General features: G+C 36.0%; 1 protein-coding gene across 5 annotated transcripts in view; it reads right to left on the minus strand.

Moving 5' to 3' along the window:
• The window catches only part of LOC117170366 (glycerol kinase-like), a 331,719-nt gene that overhangs the window by 113,833 nt on the left and 206,200 nt on the right, over window positions 1-11,686 (minus strand). For all 5 annotated transcript variants that reach the window (XM_033357121.1, XM_033357119.1, XM_033357117.1 and 2 more), the window contains one exon: window positions 10,508-10,713. In XM_033357121.1, coding sequence (XP_033213012.1) covers window positions 10,508-10,713 — 206 coding nt within the window. The remainder of the gene's footprint in view (window positions 1-10,507; window positions 10,714-11,686) is intronic.

The raw sequence follows: 11,686 nt of genomic DNA on the forward strand, positions 1-11,686 counted from the left end.
TTAAAAGACTGACAATTTAAATTTCGAAAAAGTACAAATGAAATCTCTTGAAATTTGAAGATTCATAAATCAAAATTGTTGACTTTTGATGGTTTCGGAAATGAAATGTCAAGTTTTTAATTCTAAGTGTTCTAAAAAGAAGAAAATTTGATATTAAATCATCAAAATTTAAGAATTTTTAATGGAGAGTTTAAAAAATTAAGAATTCATAAATTTGAATAGATTTATGACTCTACTCTCTAAATATGAATCAGTGAAATGTCACAGATTGTGAGTGAAATTTCACTGATACAAATAGCCTCTCTACTGGAATTGTTTAAACTGATAAATCGCCTATATTTAAACATTTTTGTATGAAAGCTTTGAAGTTTGAAAGCTTCTATTAAACAGTTGAACTAACGTCACAGTAGCTTCAATCCGCTCTTCATTCAAAAGTATTGAAAATTTTTAATAAAACCAACACAAAATCTTTCCAGCAACTTAGGTAAATTATTTTTTAATCTTTACTTAAAGTTTGTACAAGATAAAGGAGAACGATAAGAACGAAGAAAAAGGTTTTGGCGACAATCGTTTCTCCGTTTTTTTTAAAATGAATTTTCATTCAAAATTCTTCAAATTTTTCCTCCTTCTTAAAACTTTTATGACAGCTTCAATTTGCAGGTAAATTTGATTCACTTTCTCAATTAAAAATAAAATTGAAATTGGAAATTAAATGTATTGAAAATTCGAGTAAAAAGGTTCAGACCCCCCGGCGTGAACGACGACGAGACTTAATTTACCGTGACCGTAACCCTTCGCTCGATTCCTGGAAAACGAAGAAAAAAATGACAGAAAAAATTTTTGGCAGCCATGCACTTGTCGTGGCAGCCAACACCTGCTTGAAGTGGCGAGCCCTGATGTACGGGGAGAAAACATGAATGCTGAATGGCTAGTACCGCCGAGTCCAGATGTATCGAGACATTCATCCTCAAAATTAGCGTCTTTAGACAATTCTCAGGCTTGTCGTTTAAACACTACGGTGAGTCCCAAGCTTAGGGATCGTCCCAAAACGGTCCAATTTCTGGAGGACTTCAAAAAATATTCCAAACAATGTACCGGAAAAGACTCCCCAGTCGTCCAAATAACGGATCCAGAAAGGCTTTCTTTCTAGTAGATCCAGAATCTGAAGTCAATCTGCTGATGCTCCTAGGAAAAAAAACCGGACATCACCTTAGGTTATGACCCTATTTATGTAACTTGCATAATCAAGGAATTAACGGAAACCCACGAAACAGCGTGGGTTACCGTAATAGGTACAAATATGGACTTCGACATAGTGCAAAACAACTTTCCTATCTTCACCAATGTAATTCTCGGACGAAACTTCCACCTCCCGAGTAAGCACAGCTGTCATTTAGACATAAATGTGGTTATTTATATGGTTATACCACATAACCTTCGTGGTTATTTCAGAACCAATCGAAAGCCCCCATGAAACAACTAGTATAAATTGAGGTGAATAATCAGGACTTATCCGAAGGATATCTGCCACGAATAGATACTCCCGTTGGTATTTATATCGGTAAGGGCGTAGTAACCAACCACAATGAGGGATTCTAGGCCTACACATACAATAGCAAAGACCATGATGTAGATTTATCCCTGCCGCTACAGAAATTTATCCCTTTCGAATATTGCAGAAGTTCCAGGTGAGGATTTAGAAGATTCGAAAGTATGCTCCTAAAGAATCGACGAATTTGAAGAAGTACCAGTTCCTAGAGAAGAACGTGTCTTCAAAAGCCTCTATGCATCCCATTTAAACGAGACAGAACCAGATGTCTCAGGGTGGTCAGAGATTATTATGATATTATGCATGTAAATGGCGAAATCATATCCGTAACGAGTAAGTCCCAATCTAAGTTACCCTATAGCTCACCAGTAATGACTATTCTGAAGAAACCGGACGCTTCTGTAGAAAAGAAATATAGAGTTATGACATTATGTCGTGGTAAATTAAAAGTCTGGCGGACGAATCACGTTTGAAAATAATAGCCGAAAACCATGACAGTCTGTTAATAAACTAATACGAGCCCGCAGTCGTAAACCCATGGTCATTTCAGAAAACTTTCTTGAAGTGTTCGATAGGGTATCTCTCGATACCGTGGTCAGGCTGGCTACAACTCCAAATGGTAATCGGCATATCCTCACCATGCAGGGTAATTTTTTTAAATTATACATCGCATATACGATCACAGTGCGCATGTTTAACAATGAAGAAGACTGAAAGAACTAACATGCTAATAATCCAAGTGGAACATGCCCTATGCAGAAAGACAAACCGCTATCTTTTATGTCGAGGTATGTTCTTCATCTACGAGACGGCCATTCATAAAACCTTCGAGGCGCAACTCCTGCTTAGGCCATCCTTACGAACATTTAAACTGTGCGACATACAAGTGTCCTACTAATTTTTTGGAAGGTATATATACCATTACTCAGTGGTTCGATAAACTCTATAACCGAGGAAATCGACGCTGAACTCATTTGCCTGATGAACCTTATATTCATATTAATTTACAGGGCTTGGGCTTACTCCAAAATTGCAGTTCGATGTACCTTAAAAACAAATTTGGTAACATTAGCAGGACCAGAACCTATTCATGAACAATTCAGCCAAATTTCAACAAGTTCGACAATATTCCCAGACGACAGGCATACCTACAAGAACTCAACAGAAGGATTTAATCCTACCATCCTACAAGGAAGGAGACAAAATCTTAGAACAACTGGAACAACAGATGTGTGACTGTATTATACAGAGATGGAAAAAGTCCAGGAATACCTCATCAATAAGCTGCTCTTATTTCATATTGCTGTTCTCAAAGTACCTCGAATAGCAAGATACGCCTTGATCAACTAATTTCCCGTGAATCTCAAGTTCAGGGACCGCCAACTTAATAACCTCTCCTTTTTAATACGAAAAGCTTATAGTTCATCTCTGTACGGAATCACCACATGTTTCGACCATCAAGGTTCACGATGAATTATCTGTCAGTAAGGATACTGTCTCTAAGTATCAATCTACCAAGGTCATCCAAATATTTTCGATTGACAATCTACCATTAGCATCATAAATGATAACGATATGTGGGATAATCTGACAAGGGGAATGAGGTTTCATAAAAAGTACCACAGCTTACACAATTGACAGCATGCATGGCCCTAGCCAACGTGATTACACTAGCTTTCTTATCATCCACATGTCGTCTCAAGGCGACCGAAAAATGTTAATTAACAATGCAAATTGTTAGTAAAGTCAATTTGACTAAAGAGTGGAATACTCATAAAATTCTTCAAAATACCTAAATTTAAAATAATAGCTTAAGTTGCACATGTTTTCAAAATTTCCAAATTTCCGGCCTAGCAACACGTGTCGCGCCGTGCATTTTCGCCCGGAAGATTTAAGGCCGATAAAGAAAGTCCAGCAATGACGGGTTGTGAGGCGTTAAGCAGAGAAAAGCGTTGCAGTAGAAGGCCGATATTGCAGACTGTATGCAATCCTTCTGCATCGGGCTATCTACTCAACCAGCTAAAAAACTCTGTACAAAAGTCTTAGGAGGGAGGATTTGAGTGAAAGCACTAAAATTGTGAAAACATGTAAGGTGATAATCGCGATTTGGCGTGTCGGGAGTGACGGACGCAGCTCTCTTTCGTCAACTCTCTCTCTCTCTCTCTCGTCCTCCAAGGAAAAACATACGGGTTCAATTTAAAATCGGATAATTGTTTTGGAATTTCAATAAACAACTTACACTAGAGTTCATGAATAAATTTGTTTATTTAAATGTTGATTTAGCTCACTTACTTGTCTCGCTTAACGGTTCAGTAGTAGTATGAAAGGGAGAAGACTATAAACTACGTTTATGTATTGAAATGAAGTACATAAACTCAGGTTATGGTCTTCTGATAAATTTTTCAAAGTTTCATTTCGATATTTGATTTAGACTTTTTACCTTCGAAACCAAAAAAAGATCCCAGTAATCAGGTGTAAAGAAGTCTTATATACCTTTGCCAACAGTAGCATAAGAGGCGAATCGGTGTAATGTACTGAGCACAGTTGCAGCTGCAACACGACAGCTGCTTTGCGAGACCATGGAAGAATTACCCATGACAACATATCCTCTGTAATTGAATCGTGAAGAGCTATAGTATGATGGTCGTAAAGATCCGAGTAAAGTGAAAGCTGGGCCTAATAAGATCACGCGTTTTATACACGAACATATTGCACTTGTACAAGAACCTGATTCACAATATATCGGTCATGACACACCAATGTCCTCTGACGCTGCAGGTGTTTCTTATTTAATATATAATACCATACTTAATGAGAACTGATTCAGATGAACCTACATTCGATCTTAAAATTTTTCGATAGATTGGCTAAGACGGTACTACCGTGAATACTGACAGCTTCCTTTTAATCATCTTTTCGAAAGTTTGGCTGGTAAAACTTCGCGCTCGATAGCGTTTTTAGGGCCAATAGGGAAAGCACTAAAAAATTGTGGAAAATTTCCCGTTTGTGACTTTCAGAATATACTATTTGAAGACAAAGAAGGACCTAATCAAAGTCATGAATATGGAATCAGATCTGAGTACCGATCAACGGTACTTGAGAGAGATATGGACGGCCGTAGTCAAAGCGAGACGCAGAAAAAAATGTCCAATCTTGACCCAGGCGTGTTGAACCTTGCGAGATTTTTTACTACAGCCAATCGCGTTTTGAGGTTCTGCGATTACACTTAAGATCCTTGTTCAAAACTAATAGCCCTAATCGCCTTTCTTTACAGAGTATACATCTCAATGAGTTTTACGATTGAAATTCACAACTCAATTTAATATAGCGCCTAGAATTTGTTTAAATGAATTCATCTGACTGGGTATTTACCCGAAGATTTACAGGCAGTCATAGATAATCCAATACAAAATATGATTTTTTCGGACACCTGTAAAATATGCTCTTGTCAATGATCACTAATGAACGGCTGGAAGTGCAGCAGGCGGCCCGAAATTTCATTGTGAATGCGAGAGAAACTGCTAAAATACAAACAGTACCAGAGAGAGGAACTTCTTGATTTCCAAAGCGCGGGGGCCGAGAAAAGCAAAACCCTAAGACAGCTGTGTGATCTATTGTTGTGCCAAAATTAGATTTTGAGATCACAGATTAAATGAATCTCATAAACTGGGATGAAGTAGAAGTCACAGAGTCTTCAATTTTAGCACACTTAATATCAAACAAGCTTAAAATTATGTTTGATCAACAAGGTCAAACAGTAATTAATTTTTTTTAAATAACGGTGTTTTATGTAAGCGGTCGAAAAAACAGTGAAGCTAATTACTGCAAACCAGGGCCCACAAGCTGGTGTGTATATCGTCACGACAAAGTTTTGGGTAGAGTGAAAAGCTGAGGCGCTAAATTCGCCACATACACAAATATTGTGTCATCGATGTCCTTTCCATATTGTGGAAACCACGAAGTACACTTAAAATAATTTGAATTATCCAATAAATTCAATAATAATATTTTTTTACGATCAATAAAATAACATTATATTATAACCTTTATGTTATCCATAAAATTTCATTAAAATATAGTATTTAATTTTTCGCGAGAACTTATACTGCGAATTTTATCAAATACACATCGTTACTTGTTATGTCCATATCGTCAATAAATATATTGATTAAATATGTTTTTATTGACTCCTTTATTTATAATCGTGATAAAATTAAAATTAATAGGTTTACAGAAGAAATTGACAGCCCTTTCTTTAAAATGTATGAGAGGAATGAAGGGTTATGATAACATCAGCGCTATTGCAACGATATTTTAACAAAAAATATTTCTCAAGTTTTTCGGAATATTTGGTTGAATAGAACATTATGTTTCTACAAAATTAATAATAATTAATATATTTATTCATTATATTTTTGTGATTCATAACCTATGTGACAATTTTGTGTGTATAGCGAATATAGCGCCTCTGCGACAGGGCTTTAAAATATTTACCGAGAATTTTGTCGCGGTGAAATATACACAAGCTTGGGGGGCCCTGCTGCAGACAGCGGATCAGTCTCCAATAAATGAAGTTCCAAAAATTTGAAATAATAACTCAAAACCAACCTTTATGACATTTTATGGAATAGAAATATTTCAAATTTGTCTAGGACTTCTCTAATAAGAGATTTAAAACAGATGCGATTATAAACAAAGTTGACTTTTTCACCTATTTGTCCATTTTTTTAAAACAGGTTGCTTCAATTAAAAAAATTCCTCAACATAAAAGATGTATTTTGAAATCGCTAACGATATTTGTTACAAGTATTTTCTCGATAAGACTCATATTTATAAAAATTGAAAAAAACAAACTATTTTTAGGATTTTTGACCCATTTTGTCTTTGCGGTTTAGTTAAAAATTGTTAAATTTTGTGAAATTTCATACATTTATTTTTAAAGTAACGACAAAAAGAATGGCACACCAGTCTATTTTATTTTCGAAAATTTAAATTTTTCGCTACACTCTATTCAATAGACACAAGCCCATGAACACTGGTCATGAGATAGTTGACAGCAGGATCACAATTAAATTACATGAATGAAAAATAAGAAATAGTCTAATCTTTAATGGATTCAATATTGAGGCTACACCGAGATAGCTTGCATTTTATTGTTTGCGTTATTTAACAGCGGAGTATTTAATGCAGATTGTTAACGTCATCCTTAATAATTTGGCATTAACTGGCCACCAAGCTTGATAAAGATCTCTCCATGAGATAGTAAAATTCATTATTTCTTGGTTTTACATCGGTCCAATACTGTATAAACTGGTGGAGGTACCGCATTGAGCTTGTATCGTCTTTAAACTCCGGTAGCACGTATTTAATGTTATAATTTCGACCTCCTGCTTTTCAAACTTTATCGTGCGCCATCCTTCGTACCGCTTCGCTGTCAGATGTGGCCCTTCTATTTGTAAAGCTGCTAGGATTTTAACGCCGTATTTTTTAGGTTTGAGCCACCAATCTCACCATTATTTCTTCGAGGCGCCTCTCCCTTTTGTCTTCGTCTGCTCTGAATGATTCCTTGACCATTTCCTCGAAATTATCGAAAAATCCCCGGAAGGGGGTCCGTTGTTTCTTGATTTTTGCTATGATAGCCTTCATAAAATTCTGAAACAGATTCTAATTTCTAATAAAAATCGCTTTATTCTCTTAGAAATCTTTCTTTTTCTTTGTATTTTCAAAAAACATTATAATGCAGTTTTCTCTTTATTGCGGAGAAATTATAGATTCTACTATTATCCCACTACCCAAAACAAAACAAAAATTCCTAAATTTATATTTATTATTCTAATTTTAATTTCTTTTTAATGATAATATTACATAAATTCTTCTCGGGCTTTCAGGAGATATTTAATATTTACTAGCTTTGATATCCTATGCATTCGGCTTCGAGAGTAGACTATATATTGTAAACTAGAGATCCGGTGTCAAAAGTAAACTCTCTAGCCTATCTGCTTGAATAAAAAGTATGCGAGTCAAGATTTGTTTGCTGGGGTAGACTTCGTTGCATGCTACGAAAGCAGTTTTTCAGTAGTAGCTGTTAAATCGTTCGTAAGCATCGGAATGCTGTCGAGTTTTTTTGCATCGAAGACTTTTGTTTGGTTTTGTTAGGAGTTGTCGCGCTTCACAGTGGTCGGAACATCGAAAAAGCTGGTCAAAATTCGAAAAAAAAAAACAATTATTATTGAAATCATATTCGCGTCACGTTTCAGTGCCAACTTCGCCTTTTCTCGCGCTGCGTTAAAAGTTTGAACAGGTCATGAAGTTCGTTTCACTGAAGAAGTTCACAAAATCATTTTAATTTGGCGATTTGCAATGCAACAAAATTGTATTATCCAGTGAAGGTATGTATAATTCAAACCAATAACTCCTAATATTCCATCTCATTAACATATTTCTATAGGTATATGATAATTTTGTGGCAAACTATCAAAAGTAAATTGTATTCAATTATTTTAATATTTACCAAACGTTAATTATTCTGTAGTATCCTAATGCCTAATGAAAACCTAATGAAAACCTGCATAGTATCTGTAATACGCTTATCTGAAAATTCGTGAAAAAATTAGCTGCGGGTAGACGCGAATGAATGAGTATGGGACGACATTGTATGGGACGTCGCGTCGCGTCATTCCTGTAGACTATTCTAGGCGGATGCTAGCCGAAAAGAATTGCAATTTTTCTACTTGTTATTGTCGATGCTCGTCAATGACAGGAAATTTGTTTTTGGGTCGTCTCAGTTTCATAAAATAACATTAGAAGAAGATGTTTCAATATTATAGAATAAATTTTAAAAATGTATAAACAAATCAATTTATCAAAGAATGTTTTCTACAGTTTTCGTTTATCATATAAACGAATTTAATAAACAAACGCATTAATCAGGCAATTTTCCACAGAAAAATTCTTTTTCTTTCAATGTAAATTTTTTTAATTAGGAACTTTATGATAATTTTAGCAAAATTCATAATTTTTTGATTACTCTTGTTAGCTTTTAAAACAGATTGAATCAACAAATTCAACATTCAGGCATTTGTCTGCAGAAAAATTATGTTTTTTTCCCCAATGTCAGTCCTTCCAGTAGGGAACTCTATAACAATTTTAGTGATCTTCATACTAAATTCAGCAGGATTCATGCTTAGTTGATAAATTCTATAATGTGTAAAAACAAATTAAATAAACATGTGAATTTATTATGAAGATTCCAATTAGTTGCAACACGGGCAGGGATCACCCTGGGGAGCTCCCCTGGCGCTTAAGCTATAAAGCCTATTGTGCCACTAATATTCCAATTAAAATTCTTACAATTCTGTTTTCAGGAACTGCAGTGGGTAAATAAAAGAAATCCAGACAACACCTCCGGAGAACTCTTTAATCTTCTGAAGGAACATTTAAACGTATTTTTCGCATCAACGTTTGAGAAACCCTGTCGAGGATTTCCGGAAAAGGGGTTATTTAAGCAGAGCTCCTGCTCAACCGCAGCCAAAGCCAGTTGGCAACAGCATAAGAGAGGCTTCACGGAGACTAACCGCGGACAGGCACCCTATAGAGGAAGAGCGATGGTTTAAAAAGAGAAATATCAACATCCATGTTCCTCTCAAGCACAAAGATCTGGCTGAATTGGATGACAAGCTTTCTGGAGATTTTTCCAAAGTCTAACGAAAACCAACGGATGATCATAGGACCAAAACACGAATTCATCAACACAGCACCAAGATCGTCTGGGCAATACAGTATGCGTCCTGAATTCAGTGTGTGATGGGCCATATAACATCTGGCAGGAATTTCCCTGTTACAGTCCGACAGCTCGCGCGCAAACCGCGGATCCGTTATTACAAACTCAAAAAGCAAAGCTGCTGACCATCAGGCAGCATATTGTTGACAGAATGCGGGTACTATCTGACGCTAGAAGAAGTCTAGAGCGGAGAGAGGAGTGGTTCAGAAAAAATCAACTGTTGACAAGCATAATCACCAAAAATTTTCCACCACCAGAAATTTTAATCTAGAAGATATCCAAATCCTCCTATAGCTAGCAAAAAGTGAGAATAAAATCAAATATATCATACGTATGTATTGAAATGGTTCAGAATATTTACTTTAGCATATCCAATAAAATCTAACTAGAACAGGAGAAATTCAGAACAGCTAGGCTACTGATCGTCTCTGACGAATTGCTAAGTGGAAATAAATATCACATACATGGGTTACGCGAAACCAGAGCAATTGCATCTGCAACCACCCAGAAAGTGGAGATGAAAGGGTTCGTGGCAACGAGGCCCCACACGTTATAGTAGAGCTTGCAGAAAACCAGCCTTCGCTTAACACTGACCATTATGGGCTGTTGAATGTGAGACTCACATTCACTCGAGATTTCTCTTATTTCTGAGAATTCGGCTCGTCAACTCTACTAACAGGCGATCGTACGTATAGGCAGTATTCATATTTTAGGGACAACTAGGAACGCAGGAATTTAATTAAATCAAACCCTACTGTAAAGGGAGAGAAGGATTTTTTAACCTCAATAAAGGTTGATATTAAAAAAAAGGAAAATCACTTTTTTTTACGAAACCTACAGGGTGATTATAATTTCATGATTTGATGGTGATTCTGACGCGTATAATAAAACGTGACTTTTCTATTATAAGTGGATTAAGTTTCACCATATTTTGGCTTTTCAAGCAGGATTAAAACTGATTATATTCGAAAACCTTGAACTCCTTCTCGTGGAATTTCAAAATAAGTGTAAAAAAAGATTAATTTTGATTGCAAATTTCTATCGATATATATTTCAATAAAAGCCTAGTCAAAATTAATACAACTTTTTGATTAATTTTTATAAATTATTTAGCGTACTATATTGTGATTAATCTTAGTATATAGTCCTTTCGTTAAATGTGATTTGTATAATCTTACCCACTGGAATCCCACATATGTCAGCTTCCATCTGCATTAGTAAACTATTGGTAGTCATTGATCCGTCTACTAGCAACTTTGGAAATAAAGAACCCGTATCTTTTTTCATTGCCTCGAGTATATCCCTGGTTTGAAAGCATACAGCTTGTAAAGCTGCTTTTACAATATGTGCACTAGTTGTATCTTCAGTGATCCCACATATAACGCTGAAAGAATATATGTTATTTTTTTGAGTAAAAAATATATATTTAAAGATATTTTTGCTTTATTATAGGTAAAAAAATACATAAATGGAAAGGATTCTAATGGAAGGTGGTCTTGGCCTAGTTACAATTGCGTCCGCGCTATCAGCAGCACTGAAATAATTCGTTACATAATAAATAATTATACAAGTAAACAATTTGGAAATTCGTAGAACAATGATAGAGTCATCGCTTTAATAATCGTCTCCAATAACTCAAGCGTCATAAACTGATGCAGAGGGAACACAATCCAGCACACAAGAAACACTTAATACATAATAACACTCGATGGCCTAGAGAGAAAAATAAAAAATTTGACGGGCTTTAAATTGTGTAATTTTTCAGTTAGAATCTGCAACAGAATTGTTACATGCTAATTCGAACTTTGGACGGCTCTAAACGAAAGGGTTGCCGGGCCGAGCTCGAGAAAGGGTGGAACCACCCGAGAGATCTCGAAGTTGCAGAAGAGGGAGGCTCCAAGTTTCCGGTCTTTTGCGAATGTTCTCCTAGTAGTGTCAGTCTACGTCTTTCTTGCTTGCCTCTGCACGACCAACTTCTGAGAAAGACCTTCACGACACCCAACTCAGGCGGCGGTCACTCACAGATTAGTGAGTGTCTGAACATACTTTGATCCCGTTAAGAGTATACGCTAGATGGCGCAAAGATTGTGCTCCCCGCACCTCACTCCGCTAGTCTCAGTTCAAAATTTCCAAAATGGCCAACAGAAACCACGGTAAATGTTCGTTTTTATTCTTATCAACAAAAATATACTTCGAAAAAAATGTAGAAATCTTCTTTCTTCATAAAAACTCATTTATACAAAAAAAAAATTTGGCATAAGGACAACCGCAGGATTTCGCCGGGAGCGGATGCTAATCTGAAAAATTGCACCCGCTTCCAGCGAAATCGCGGTAAAATTTCAGCCATAACCACGTCT

This window comes from Belonocnema kinseyi, chromosome 3 (genome assembly GCF_010883055.1).
Source record: "Belonocnema kinseyi isolate 2016_QV_RU_SX_M_011 chromosome 3, B_treatae_v1, whole genome shotgun sequence".
Taxonomy (NCBI): domain Eukaryota; kingdom Metazoa; phylum Arthropoda; class Insecta; order Hymenoptera; family Cynipidae; genus Belonocnema; species Belonocnema kinseyi.